This window comes from Micropterus dolomieu, linkage group LG21 (genome assembly GCF_021292245.1).
Source record: "Micropterus dolomieu isolate WLL.071019.BEF.003 ecotype Adirondacks linkage group LG21, ASM2129224v1, whole genome shotgun sequence".
Taxonomy (NCBI): Eukaryota; Metazoa; Chordata; class Actinopteri; order Centrarchiformes; family Centrarchidae; genus Micropterus; species Micropterus dolomieu.
In genome coordinates, this window is record NC_060170.1 from 7,904,404 (window position 1) to 7,918,926 (window position 14,523).

The 14,523-nt window shown below is 39.8% G+C and overlaps 1 protein-coding gene across 1 annotated transcript in view; it reads right to left on the reverse strand.

The window, feature by feature from the left end:
- The window catches only part of cnot6l (CCR4-NOT transcription complex, subunit 6-like), a 91,437-nt gene that overhangs the window by 71,356 nt on the left and 5,558 nt on the right, over positions 1–14,523 (reverse strand). The window contains exons 3-12 of the mRNA XM_046035696.1: positions 14,189–14,375; positions 11,692–11,777; positions 11,398–11,487; positions 11,154–11,222; positions 9,481–9,638; positions 7,648–7,802; positions 7,255–7,406; positions 4,534–4,764; positions 4,001–4,203; positions 8–280 (exon numbers count right to left, since the gene is read on the reverse strand). Of these exons, the coding sequence (XP_045891652.1) occupies positions 59–280; positions 4,001–4,203; positions 4,534–4,764; positions 7,255–7,406; positions 7,648–7,802; positions 9,481–9,638; positions 11,154–11,222; positions 11,398–11,487; positions 11,692–11,777; positions 14,189–14,375 (1,553 nt within the window). The 3' untranslated portion in view covers positions 8–58. The remainder of the gene's footprint in view (positions 1–7; positions 281–4,000; positions 4,204–4,533; positions 4,765–7,254; positions 7,407–7,647; positions 7,803–9,480; positions 9,639–11,153; positions 11,223–11,397; positions 11,488–11,691; positions 11,778–14,188; positions 14,376–14,523) is intronic.

The following is a 14,523-nucleotide window of genomic DNA, read 5'->3' on the forward strand; positions in this document are numbered from 1 at the left end:
GGGGGGGCAGTGTTTGAAGGTGGGGTAAGAAGGGTGGGTAGGGCTCTCTCAGGCTGCACTACCTGTGGACCGGCAGGTGCAGCCCGTTGAGGGGGTTGAGCGGGTGGGACAGGGGAAGCTGCAGCTCCAGCTGGGCCAACAGGGAGAAGTGGTCCGAGGGGATGTGGGGGTGGGGGCAGCCGGTGATGTTGTTGTCGATGAGCCACTGGCTGTCCAGCGGTCCCAGCAGGCCCAGGACACTCATGTGAGTCTTGGAGAAGAAGATGTAGTCGATCACACCCTGCAGATACAAAGACATCATGTGATATAAATTTGAGGGCCGGGCATTCAAATTTAATATATTCTGAGTTGCGGTGGAAATGTGTTCGCATCAGTGAGTATCGAAAACTGGTGATGAAAAGTTCTGTTAATTTTATGAAAAAAAATTCTATTTGACAAAATATGGTAAACCTTTCAAATATATTTTTTTAATTTTATCTTAAGGGGAAAGTCTGGGGAAATGTGCTTATTCACATTCAGGCCAATAATTAGATGAGACATCACTTTGATTTATGTACGCCAAACCTGAAACTACTGCCAGGAGACTGTGATGCGATGCGGTAAACGCGGACGGAATTGGGGGAATTTGATAATAAAAATTGAATCAGCTGTTAAACGTGACATGTCACGGAATCTGCCAAAATGTGGTTGCAATTTATAAAAATCAGGGTTTTCCCTAGAATTATATGCGTCTGATTCACAGCACGTAAAAACTATACTGCGATGTTTTGGTGTCATTTACGTGTCATTTACAAGCACCCTGATTCTCTCCTCTGCTCTCTCTGTTGATTTACCACCAAGAGAGGATACACGCACACACAGAGACACAGACAGACGTGGTCATATCGAGGTCAGCGTGCTAGATAACTAGAGCTCATCCCTTCAACACACTCTCAAAAGTGCAACCACATTGGAAGATGAAAGACCTTCTTTTAGACAGACTACGTGCAAGACAAGGCCTTATTGAAGACTTCGTGGCTGTGTGGGCGGACTCAGATATTCCATTAGAAAAAATCTAAATCTACATCAAGTAGCTTAGGGTGGCTGTTCTGCAGAAGTTCTGTGGGAATAAATGATAATCAAGAAATAACCTATTTAATAGGGGATGATTTATTTGTCTAATAATTACACGTACATTTGAACATTTCTATATGCCCATTTGTTTTGATACATTGATATTTATAACATTTGTAATATTTTTTCTTATTGAGTTGTTGAAATTGTATTCATTCACCACATCATTACACACTCTTTCTGATGATAAAATCTGTTTAAATTGAAAACACCCAATTCAGAAAAATTAAAAATGAACAGTATTTTGTTATTTTAACACTTTGGATTTTGTATGGATTATGCAAACGTGATATTACGTTTATTAGTGAGCTTTAGAGGCGCTGTAAGGCCGATGCCGTTGCCGTGTTTGTCAGGCTGGTATAGGAAGGGTTAATGTTTACATCAAGGAATAAAACCAAGTCAGTAGTAGCTAAGTAATTTTAATCTACACCTGCTAATAATGTTGTTGACTGAAGCATAAGCCCACTGAATATTTCCATACCAGAAAACTTGGTGCTCTCTGCACTTTGGATGGTGGATGTATGCACACTGAGCTTGACTCATTTCATTTGCATTTCTTACCATTCATTAGTCATCCAATGTGTTCATTTGTTTACACTAAAGTAAACAAAAACTCATTGATGATGCATCTGTGCAACTCAGTGTAGTCAAGGAAATCAGTGTTTCTGTTAGACCGTCTATATGTTAGAGGTTTGTCTAAGACAGTTGGGGAAGTCCATTAATACTAATGTAAAAATTCAGGTGCAGAAAAAAACAGTCAAACGCCTGCATGACTCATTTGGAACCAGAAACCACAAGGCAAATGCAGATTCAAATACCGGATAGATGTGCTTGGTTTTCTAAAGGGTAAATCATAGCTCACACACTGCAATGTTCAGAGCTTTCCATTCCCACTAGGATCACCCACAGCAAAACCACTCATAATGATATAAAACATCCCACATGTATGAAATTATGTTATGGCAATTACTGCATCACATCAGCTAGATTCGGTTTTCTGAACACTTACTGTTGAACAGTACACGTCCTTTAACTTGATGCCTTGATGATAAACTTATTTATTTACAATTACACTGGGCCTCCAAGCTTTTCCAAGCTCACATTTTTGTAAATATTTGATCATATCTTTTCATGTGACCTCACTGAAGAAATGACGCAACAATGTAAAGTATTGAGAGTCTACAGCTTGTATAACAGTTTAAATTTGCTGTCCCCTCAAAATAACACATCACACAGCCATTAATGTCTAAACTGCTGGCAACAAAAGTGAGTACACTCCTAAGCGAAAATGTTCAAATTGGGCCCAATTAGTCATTTTCCCTCCCTGGTGTCATGTGACTCGTTAGTGTTACAAGGTCTCAGGTCTGAATGGGGAGCAGGTGTGTTAAATTTGGTGTTATCGCTCTCACACTCCCTCATACTGTTCACTGGAAGTTCAACATGGCACCTCATGGCAAAGAACTCTCTGAGGATCTGAAAAAAAGAATGGTAGCTCTGAGTGAAGATGGCCTGGGCTATAAGAAGATTGCCAAGACCCTGAAACTGAGCTTCAGCAACAGGACAGGTTCCACTCAGAACAGGCCTCGCCATGGTCGACCAAAAAAGTTGAGTGCATGTGCATGTGCTCAGCGTCATATCCAGAGGTTGTCAGTGGGAAATAGACGTATGAGTACTGCCAGCATTGCTGCAGAGGTTGAAGGGGTGGTGGGTCAGCCTGTCAGTGCTCAGACCACATGCCGCACATTGCATCAAATTGGTCTGCATGGCTGTCGTCCCAGAAGGAAGCCTCTTCTAAATATGATGCACAAGAAAGCCCGCAAACAGTTTGCTAAAGACAAGCAGACTAAGGACATGGATTACTGGAACCATGTCTTGTGGTCTGATGAGACCAAGACAAACTTATTTGGTTCAGATTTTGTCAAGCGTGTGTTGCGGCAACCAGGTGAGGAGCACAAAAAGAAGTGTGTCTTGACTACAGTCACGCATAGTGGTGGGAGTGTCACGGTCTGGGGCTGCATGAGTGCTGGGGAGTTCATTGAGGGAACGATGATCCCCCTCCCTTCAGAGACTGGGCCGCAGGGCAGTCTTCCAACATGATAATGACCCCAAACACACCTCCATGATGACCACTGCCTTGCTAAAGAAGCTGAGGGTAAAGGTGATGGACTGGCCAAGCATGTCTCCAGACCTAAATTGTATTGAGCATCTGGGGGACATCCTCAAACGGAAGGTGGAGGAGCGCAAGGTCTCTAACATCTACCAGCTCTGTAATGTCGTCATGGAGGAGTGGAAGAGGACTCCAGTGGCAACCTGTGAAGCTCTGGTGAACTCCATGCCCAAGAGGGTTAAGGCAGTGCTGGAAAATAATTGTGGCCACACAAAAACTTGACACTTTATGCCCAATTTGGACATTTTCACTTAGGGGTGTGCTCACTTTTGTTGCCAGCGGTTTAGACATTAATGGCTGCGTGATGTGTTATTTTGAGGGGATGGCAAATTTACACTGTTATACAAGCTGTACACTTACTATTTTACATTGTAGCAAAGTGTCATTTCTCCAGTTTTACACTTGAAAAGATATAATCAAATATTTACAACAATGTGTGGGGTATACTCACTTTTGTGAGATACTGTATTTTTTTAATTGTTCCAGGCAGTAAAAATTTGAGAATCTATTAGTAGACTTTTTGAAAATTTCTTGAGCTGTGTAATTCACCCAAGTTGTGCAAGTTTCAAGAGTCTGTTGCTACCTTACCGAAATGGAGACCAGTAGCAGTCTATAATAGAAGGAGAAATAGATCCACGTCTAAAGTGGTACCGCCTGCATTGGAAAATAAGCAGCAAATTAGGTATTGAAAACTTGCTAACACACAGAGGAGGTTTTTACCTTAAAGTCATATGTGTAGTTGGTGTAAGGCATCAGATTGCTGTCATAGGCGCTCTTCAGCTGGAAGCTGTGTGAGATGCTTCCATCAGAGTTGCCGTTTTTGCCGTTGCAGTTGAAGTTGGTCAGACATTCATTATATCGTAGCTCCTTGAAGTCCTTGTGGTTCTCGGCCACTCCTCCGTTGCTCAGGTATTCCACCACACCTGGATCATACAAAGGTAAAATTTTGTTGTAAAGGTGCACCATGACATTAATGGAGAACATCCATCCTATTTTATAAAACCCTGTCTGTGTTTATCTTTATGCATATACAGTATAGTGTCCAGCTGCATCATTTATGAGACTAAACACTACATTAGTTTGGGAGAATCACACTGTGCAAATAACATTATTTCATACAGATTTATCCAACAATGACACCATAAAACAAACGCACAACTAAATTTGGTGCAACATAAATTGAAGAGGACTGAGAGACTGAGTGTGAGACTAAAATGTTAAAAAAAGACTCCTGGAAAGTGAGACAATCCCACCGGAGTCGGGCAGCGAGTTGAGGTCAGCACACATGACGATGGGGATGGAGGATGGGTCGGAGGAGGTCGGTGAACCATTCGCAGCAGAGCCTGAGGCCCTCTCAGCGATGCTCTTCAGCTCCGACAAGAACATCATAGTTTGGATCAACTTGACGTCCGAGTACTCTGGATCCCAGTGCATGTGGGCGTTGGCCACCAGTATCAGCTGCCTCTCCTGTGGTGGTTTCATGCCTGAAAACAAAGACGAAAAAAAAGAGGTCAAATGTTTAAAAACTGTTTAGGTGAGATAAAATAAACCTACAAGGGATTATAGAAATGTCATAACCTAAACCACAAGCAAACAAACAAATTACAAGAGTGAAAACTTTTTATTAAAACCCCCAAACCACCAAATTAAACCTGACCATGGACTTATTTTGGTTACAGAAAAGTACAAAGCTCTGATGTAACTTGAGAAACTAAAGAAGTGCTGAGAAAGTAAAATCACATAATAAAAAGGAAGAGAGAGATTTACAGAGCATGAGTGAACTAGAGTTACTGTCCTGCAGTTACACTTCTGTCGACCAGTCAAGTTGCAGTTTACGTCCATGTCTGTCCAGACTCATAAAATATGTAGTGACCACTTGCATAAAAATGTATAAAGTGTATTTTATGGCCAAATGTGTAGTTTTCACTATATTGATGATACATGACTTGAATATACATTGTTAATGATAGATAGATAGATAGATGGACAGATGTATTGATAGATAGATAGTTGTTGAGGAAAGCCTGTACCGCGCTAGTTATTGTTTATTCATTGTGCCGCCCCACTCAGTGACCTTAGACAAAAGCATCGCCTATTCAGTGTTTGACCAACAGTGAAATATGGTCACAATCTCCCATTTTTGTCATCACTTCATCGCGGTCTCCCATGAAACTTCTGCGTGAAATTTTGTTATAATTACTGCAATTACTGCTTGAGTTAGTTGAACGTGTATGTTAAGGTCGTTTTGATATCAGTGACATTTAACCTTTGACAACTAAAATTTAATCCGTTCGTCCTTGAGCCCAAGTGGACGTTTGTGATCAATTTTAAGAAATTTTTGAGATTCTCGGAGATTAGGTCTGGGGTGTTTCGTCAACGTAATCGATTACGTAAATACGTCGACTCGCATTACATGCCTTCAAGTATCGCTGCATGCGGTTTTAGCAGGGATTCCCCGGGATGAGCTCCAGACAAGACCGCGCTTTCGCTTTCTGTTTGGGAGTATTAATAGCTTCACTGCAGCACAACTGATGCTGATACTGATTAAGTATCCCGGAGCACTGACAAATTGTGTTTACTTTCTGTCCCCACACAAGCACGGTACATTATCAGCACGAGGACACGTGGTCCGTTAAGATGTATTTCTTCGTCGCCTTCATGTTAAAAGTAATTTCTGCCACACTGCTGCCATGGTAACGTTTATCATTTTATTAATATTATTATGTTATTTTCTTTGCCCCACACTGATGCAGAAATAATTTAATTATCCTACTGTATATTACTCAATATTGAAATAAATCCATGTCAAAAACATTTAAAGTTTTAAGTAGCCTAATTAATGTCTTATTGTTATATCACAACATATCAGTGAGGAGGAAATTGGATTCATTTTAAGATATGTTGCTATTCTCATTATTCGAATGTGCTTCATCAGCATGATTGAATAAAATATTGATTTATTGATTAGACATGTTTTTGATATTTATTTTGGATAAATTGGTATGATAATTGAGTAAAAGGCAACTTTTTTTTCATTTAGAATACACAAAATTAGTCGTTAGATATCAACTAATCAAAAAATAATCGTTATGTACAGCCCTATCTGAGACATCACAAGAATGAGATGGAGGGACATAAAATAGAAAACCCCCGGAGGCAGTTCTACTGAACATGTACGGCCACGGTTAAATACATGGAGCAAAGCATTGTTGCGTGTCACTAACTACAAAGTTTAATCAATGGACTGACAAATACTCATACATTCAAACCACAACAAAAGATATTCGTGAAACAGATGAAGTATATTTTCATAACCAACCCATATATTCTGTACATTTATTTATATATAACATACTGATCCCTCCACTGAATGACATCTAGTGGATTCTGTTGACTTTTAATCACAGTCACTAGTGACACCTAGTGGCAAAAATACATTTTCCTGTATTACTTTTATTTACTTGGCAAACCCATAATTTTGGATTTCTGGTTAGAAGCTGACTGCAATGTTGTTCATTTATTTTTGGCTACACTATATTGCAACAGTGCCACCGAGGATCCATATATATATTGTGCATTAATGAAAAACCTGTGTATGGTCTTTTTAACGGTTGAACTTAAGAAGTACAAATGTGTGGGGGTCAGTTCACATGTATAGTAAATATTTCCTTGATTGATAAATCTACATGTGCCGAAACTATTATTTGGTTTATTGTTCAACAGAAAACCATTTTGATTATCGATTTATCATGAATTTATCAGCTTCTGAATCGCATTTCTTGTGTTACATCATTGGAAATTGAATATCTTTTGATGGTGGGACGTTGACTGGAAAAACAAGCAATGGAGACGTTGACCCGAAGGTCTGTGAACTTTTTCACTTGTTTCTGGGAAGCTGGAAGCACTTGGAGGCCTGAAAAGTGTTGCACTGGATTACGGTACAACAAGACAAGGGAGTGTGTGTCTGTTCTTACCATCAGAGAACATGTCCTTGTTGACCTCTAGCAGCACGGCCACCCCGATGTTGTCTTTGGTCATCACTCTGTTCAGCATGACCTCTGAGCCCTCAGAGTTCGCCATGGCCACCTGGTTGAACTCCACAGTGTGTTTCTGGACCAAAGTGAACCTGCAAAAACATCCACAAAGCGGCATAAAAATCAATGCAGTACTTTGAAAACTCAGTTAAATTTATGATGTAAACACATGAATGAAAAGTCAGTTTCGCATCAACTTCTGTAAAGCTCCACCGCTCTAAATGTCACTTAGGTCAAACAGAAAACATTCTCGGAAATCCAAACAATACAACAACCTACACACAAATGTACTCAATAAGGCATGTTCTGTAAAGTGTAAAAAGTAAAACTCACTTCTCTGTCTTGAAGAACACAGCACAGCCGTCAACATGTTTCCTCTCCTGCTCAGAAACCAGTTTGGCACGAGACTTTGGACAGAAGTAGCCATCGTAGCCACGCTCCTTTAGCGTTTCCAGAAACAAGGTGTAGTACTGCTCTGTCTCCACCTCCTACAGAGACAAACAACGAAAGAAATGCCATCAAAAAAAAAGTCAATGAAATCTATGTATGAAAGTGTTACTAACTGTGACACTAGAGTGAGAGCAACTATCAGCCAAATATAAATAGCACATATAAAATCCCCAGTTCACCAGATGAGGTTACTGCATCTTGATGCCTTAACATAAAAGTAAAAAACAAACAAACTCTCTCTCATGGGAAAGACTAACCAAGGTCAACTGAGATTTGTTAAACATGAATCGCATACCAAGGATGACTGGCTGTTCTCATTTCCACATGTCAGTTCTCTCAACCGGATCTTTCTTCTTTGAATATTCATCATTTAAAAACAATGTTCCTGTTTTTTTCCATACAAAAATCCACAATATCTCTATAACTTTCCATTTCAAAGATGGATTTTGGGTTTTGTCCAAGCCCATGTAGCACATGTTGTAAAGAACTTTCCATTTTGATATAGTTTAGTTAACAGCTTAATAATTCGATTTCCACAAAACCCTGCCCAAAAATAACATCTTATGAGAATAAATAGAAGTGAAGTTGTAAAATATAATAATTGGCAATACTGTTGTTATACATTCATGCCAATAAAGCAGTTTCTCTGTTTTTCTCCCTTTTCCCTGATTTTCGGAACTTCTGAAAATTCAAAAATATTCCCAAATGTCTTTGAAGCATCCTGGTAATTTGTAAGACAGTTAAAGAGACTGGTGAATTTTGGAAGTGATATTAGCAGGAAATAAGGATATTAGCGGGAAAACAAACAAACTAAACTGAGGACAGGTAATCAGTAATGTTTACCTCTTTATCTATTTGACAATGACTTGCTTGTGTTGAAGGGGAATGGTTGGATACTCTGGACTTACTTGAGGACTTGATAGCCGCTGCTCTCCACAGAGCACAAATAATTACGGCACTGACGCGACTAAACGGCTCAATAAATCAGCCTCATGCTCTACTAAAACGGACGTTCTGAGTGAATCATCCTCGCTTGGCTGTTAGAAGTCACTGTATAGGCAGGTGGTGGGTCACAAGTGAGATTGAGCAAGAATGTAAACTGCTACAATCACATCCAGTCAAAATCAAGTACATTTTAGCTTTAAAAAAAGCAAACACTCTCTCTTCTACTCTAAAAAACTTGTAAAAGTTGTTTGGTCCAGTGACACATTCATTTAGCCATGCCAGCGTCACGGCATGGCAGAGCATCCCCGCAAAATTAGATGAAGGCCAATCAGGTAAAGTTATGTAACGTTAACCTATAATTTGAATTTAAGTTAAATAGGCTACAGCTGTTTAGCGCATGGAAGCCGTTGCCATGGTAACTATCCATAGAGCACCTGCGATTTACTCACAGAGCGCTTGTCTCCTGTCTATTCACCTGAGAAGAGCAGAGCAACCCCGCGGGGCCGAGCGACTACGTTGTGATTTTAAGAACATTCCTCAGATCGACATCTTCCCCATTACTAATCAGCATGCAGTGTGTAGCTATCCACTTCGCTATGGCATTTGATTGCTTGTCCTGCTTTTGTTTATCTGCTTCTCCCAGACTCTGCATCCAGCGTAGTCTGCCGAAGCCTCCCTCTGCTGCTAGTTTGGGTGGGTGATTTGAGCCATGGTTTGAGTGTATGTGTATTCAGAGCCAGTGAGCAGCAGACTTTCAAATTCATCATTTACCTGCAGGCTGATGATGTCGGCGTCACAGCTGGTGATTTCCTCCATGATGCCTTTCTTCCGATACTCCCAGTTGAGGGCCCATGATGGACAGTAGCCGTATAGCTGTCGCGTGGCGTACTTATCACACAGCACGTTGTAGCACATGACCGTGAACACAGCTGCAGGAGAGGACGGAGAGGAGAAGAGAAGTTGACCACCAAACAGAATCCTCAGAAATAAGCACAGCAATAATCAAAGCCAACACAGGGAAGTTTCTACATAAATCAGTGTTTTGGAGGTACAATGGAAACCACCTCCCATCAAAAGAAAATGTCTTTTACAGGCAAGTCCAAATAATCCAAATGCCAGAGTCCAGAGTTCAATAAAAACACCACTCTAATGTCTGTACATTAGATGGAACTGGATTTCGTTTTAAACCCATTTTACCTACAGTGTGATATGAAATAGAGAAAATAAAGGCTTATCCAAGAAAAAAAACATTGTTTTATTTATTAAATCATTCATTTTTGACCTTAAAAAAAAAAAATCTTCTGCGCCTTCCCCTTGTTTTATCAGCATGTTTCTCATTTTTGGCTCCGTGTAAACGTATGAAAGGACTGCCCCCACAACTGAAACATACACAAGGGCCATTTTTATATTTTGGACATGCAAACAGCTTTTTGTCCGCTTTTTTCACCTGTTGTACTGTTGTACTTCCAGGTATTTCTATTTGTAAGTATTGTGATGATGAGTGTCTCCCCTGTAATGTACAGTGCTCTGAAAAAGAGCAACATCCCAGGAACAATTAAGTCTAACTAACTAACTAACTAACTAACTAACTAATTAGTGTTGTTTAAATGGGCTTTATAAATAAAGGATGAGGCTGTGAGTAAGTTTCATCCTACTTGGCAACTAAGTGAAACTCTACACCCTCTTACATCAATGCTTTTTAGCATTCTTCCCAAAAAATGGGATTATCAGACAGTCTAGTATTCGTGTTTTTAATTATAACATTTAATTCCAGTTCCCATTTTTCCTTAATATAGTCTGTGATTTGTGGAGCGTCAGATGTCAGCCTTTTGTATATGTGAGATATGTGTGGTTTTTTTGGCAAGTGCTTCTCCAGTACAGTGAGAAAATATTCTATTTAGTATGGGCCTTTGCTGACCATCTCCTGTTCTTTATGGTTCGTGATATAGTGTCTTATCTGGAAGTACCTATAGAGGGAGGTTAAATTGTTCTTGGAAATTGGAAAAAGATTTGAATACTGTTGCTGGTGATTTTAATATTTCAGACAATCCATCTGACATTGGTAGTTGATTGGTGCTATTTCCTCTTCTACCACCTCAGGTTTCTCTTGAGTTAACTTGAGAGCCATTAGTGGTTTCTGACCACCAGGTTGGGAACCACTGGTTTAAGAGACAACATGCTTTACTAAAATTGCTATCAGTAAACAAATCACTGACCATCACAGTTTCATTTGTGCAGAAAGAGAAACAGTGTTTCAGTAAGTGGAGATACGATGCCACAATTGGAGATTTAAGTTGATGAAAGAAGTGACATTTCATATAAAAATCTAGCCTGATGCAGCTTAAGTGAAAACAAATATGCATCTCACCTAGACACACACAATCTCTACTCCAACGGAAAGTTGAAGGTATAACCTGCAGTCACTCTGACCCTGATGAACGTACCTGTGGGAATCATTTGGTCTCGCTCTTTCAGAGTGATCCAAGGTCTTTGAGGGAGCTGTTCTGGGTGCACTGGAAACAGGGCAGTGCAGGGAGAAATTAAGGATAAGCGTCTTTGTGACAAAACACAATGGTACACCTGCTATGATATACCAGCGTTGCTCAGGTTTACAATAAACTGCTGTTTAAATATGCATGAGTTCCAATAAATGGTTGTGTGGTAAGGTGAAGCGACTCAGCCATTTACCTGCTAGATTGTCAAGCATGTAGTTCAAAAGCTTTCTGGTTCCGTCCGGCTCCTGGTACAGATTGAGGATGTCTTGGGACAAAGGGTTTCCTGCAAAATGACCAGATAATAAATTTTAAACTATATATAAAAATGGAAAGCTGTAAACTCACACGTTTGCCTTAATTTACCAGCCACTTCAGTTTTAAGTATCCACAATAGTGGGATAGTGGAAATCTAAAACTGTCAGAATTTAATTTAAACTATACAACTGAGTTCTTGGTCTGAATGGTAGTAATAAAAGAAAAGACTCACCTTTGAGCCCCAGGGTTTGTAGCTGGAAAAGCCTCCCAAGTTCATAAGGCAGAACTCGTAAAAGATTGTTGTTTAAAAGCAATTCCCTGCAAAAAAGAAATAGGACAAAAATCTCAGTATTTTGTGTCTAAGTCTTTTCTTTCTCTCACAAACTTTCTCCTACAGCGCGGTAATTCCTTGTCAAAACCTCTTCGACCACTTTGTCATTTGTTGTCACTTCAGTTACGTCTTCCCTATCGTTGCTTGTCATCTTCGACGTTGTTTGTTTTGAAGCGAGCTGCTTTTGTGAGCCTCGCAGGATAGCTATTCTCTCCCACACATTTTATAATCTTCCTCTTTCTCCTGAGTGTTTGATCACCGTGTTTTAATCATCATGTTTTTGAGAACTTTTCTTCTATGCTTTGGGATTGTTTGGAACGTAATCCCTTGAATGAGCCCAAAGAATAATTCATTTTTCAAAATATGCACTGTTAATTTAAGTGAAAGCTTAAAAACAAATTAAGTCATAACAAGATTCAGTCCTGTGTGTAAACTTCAAACAGGTGGACAAATGTCAGCAAATAGGCTAACTGGATTATCCAAACACTGCATGCTTTCAAAGCACAGACAAATTATATAACATTTATTGTTATTATTTATTACATTCGACCATGCACACATTTCATCTGAAATTCATACATGGTTTCAATGCTACAGTCAGTGTTTACAGTTTGAATTGCATCTTTGTCATTTATTTCAAAGAATATTTGCACAAGTCTGTCTTAAAATAATGATGGCTCCTCCTGTTCATTTAGAGATCCTTTGCTAATGTGCTTGCAATGTAAGTGATCAGAGACAAAATCCAGTGTACTTGCTCTGCAGTTTATAGCAAACTATATTGAATTTCCAGAAAATAAACTACGTAACAACATAGATCCCTACTGCGATGCAATATTACATACTGTGTACTGTGATTGTATCTTACAATATATTTACCCATCCACTAAAGCTCTGTGACAAAACCTAATGGTATGTAAGTTTTTCTTTCCATATTTAAAAAGCCTGTTTTGAGTATCCAGCATATACCATCTCTTATTGGAGACCAGGGCTGCATGATTAATCAAATCACAATCGCGATGTTGTCATGTCATAATCGCAAAAAGTGTGCGACTTAATAAAACAGAAAAGGTGTGTGCGCTGCAGTCTGCTCATTATCTCCGCCCACACTGGGCTCTAGCATGTGCCTCTATAAACAGATAAGCCTACGAGCAATCAGAAAAATGATTTATGAGCAGAGCAACTTTTAAGACAACAACCTACCAAAACCCCCTTCCCCGCCCCGCTGCTAACCGTTCAAAACATAGTCAGACTGGTCACCGGAGCAACGAGAGAAATGCCGGTGCTCCGGTCGCTCTGTGACAGAGACAGACAGACGTCATCGGCAGCTGAAGCGGTAAGACAGAAGAAAACAGGGACAAGATAAGGAAGGCTTGGTTTTGGCTTGCTGGCCATCTAATGTTAGCTGTGGTGGTGTCTTTAGTTGTTCAACATGTTCAACTTTTCATAAAGCCGACGTGCTTGTCAGTCACTTTTCGTCAACCGACCACAGCCTGGATGGGGCGGGGGGGGGGGGGCATTAAAAATATTTTGACATAGTACTACAGCAAACTTTCGAATGTTGAACAATATGATTATTGACAAGTTAGTACTTGGCATTAACCAATTAGATACACATGTAGTGCCTTTTGCTTGCACGATGATTTAAAGAATAAAAACAACCCACAGAAATGAAACTGGATTTAATGTTCAACTAGTAGTAAAATAGTATACTATTATATGAAATTATAATGAATATAGTAATGAATATATTATTGTTATACTAACAGTAAACTATTAACTGAACATTATACACTTTATTTAATGTTATAATATTATACTAATACACTCATGTACAGTTCCTCCTCCAGGTTGTGGATAGTGTTTCTGCAGTGGACAGATGTGAATTTAGCAAAAGGATGTGTGGTGTATGGTTGTGTCAGGATGTCATTGTGCCAATACTTGCTCCTTCTAGCCGCCTCCTCCGTAGAGCAACACGCTCCCCTTGTTCTATTTTACATCTGTTTTACTACTTATTGTTATAAATATTGTTTATCGTAACTTTGTTCAAGTTGAGAAATTCACATTTCAAAATGTCAGTGTTTGTGCATTTTCCTTGAAAATTAAGCAAGTAGAGTCATAATACCATTTGTTCCATTATAATTGACATGCACCTGCAAATCGCAATATTGTCCACTATAATTGCAATATGACTCTTTCTCAAAATCGTGCATTCCTAATGGAGACACAGTTAAAGGATGAACACCGTGTATTTCATGCAGGCTGCTGCTGTAATGAAGCTCGCCGTTCTAATAAATTCAGTCTGCCCATGTTTTCACTGCACTGTGTGCACTGATGTTCCTAAAAGTATCTCAGGACTCTCCTGACCAGGACCAACAAAAATGATTTTTGGACAGCATACCTGAGAGAGACCATGTTGCCCAGTTCGGCGGGTAGGCTGCGGAGCTTGTTTGATGACAGGTTCAGGTAGACCAGGTTGGGCAGCTTGGCGATGTCCGGCGGGATTCGGGTCAGGTTGTTGTCATTGATGTGCAGCGCCGTCAGGTGGGTGAGCGTCCATAACGAGGTGCTCAGACTCCTCACCCGCCCTGTGTCAAAACAAACACAGGTAACAGTTACAACAGATGGTCTTTACAAAGATGTATCACTTTGAGATCACATTAGAAAAACACTTGATTGTATATCTGAGCTTTGTGATCAATCAAACCAAGGGGAAAAAAACTTTGTTAACAAGAC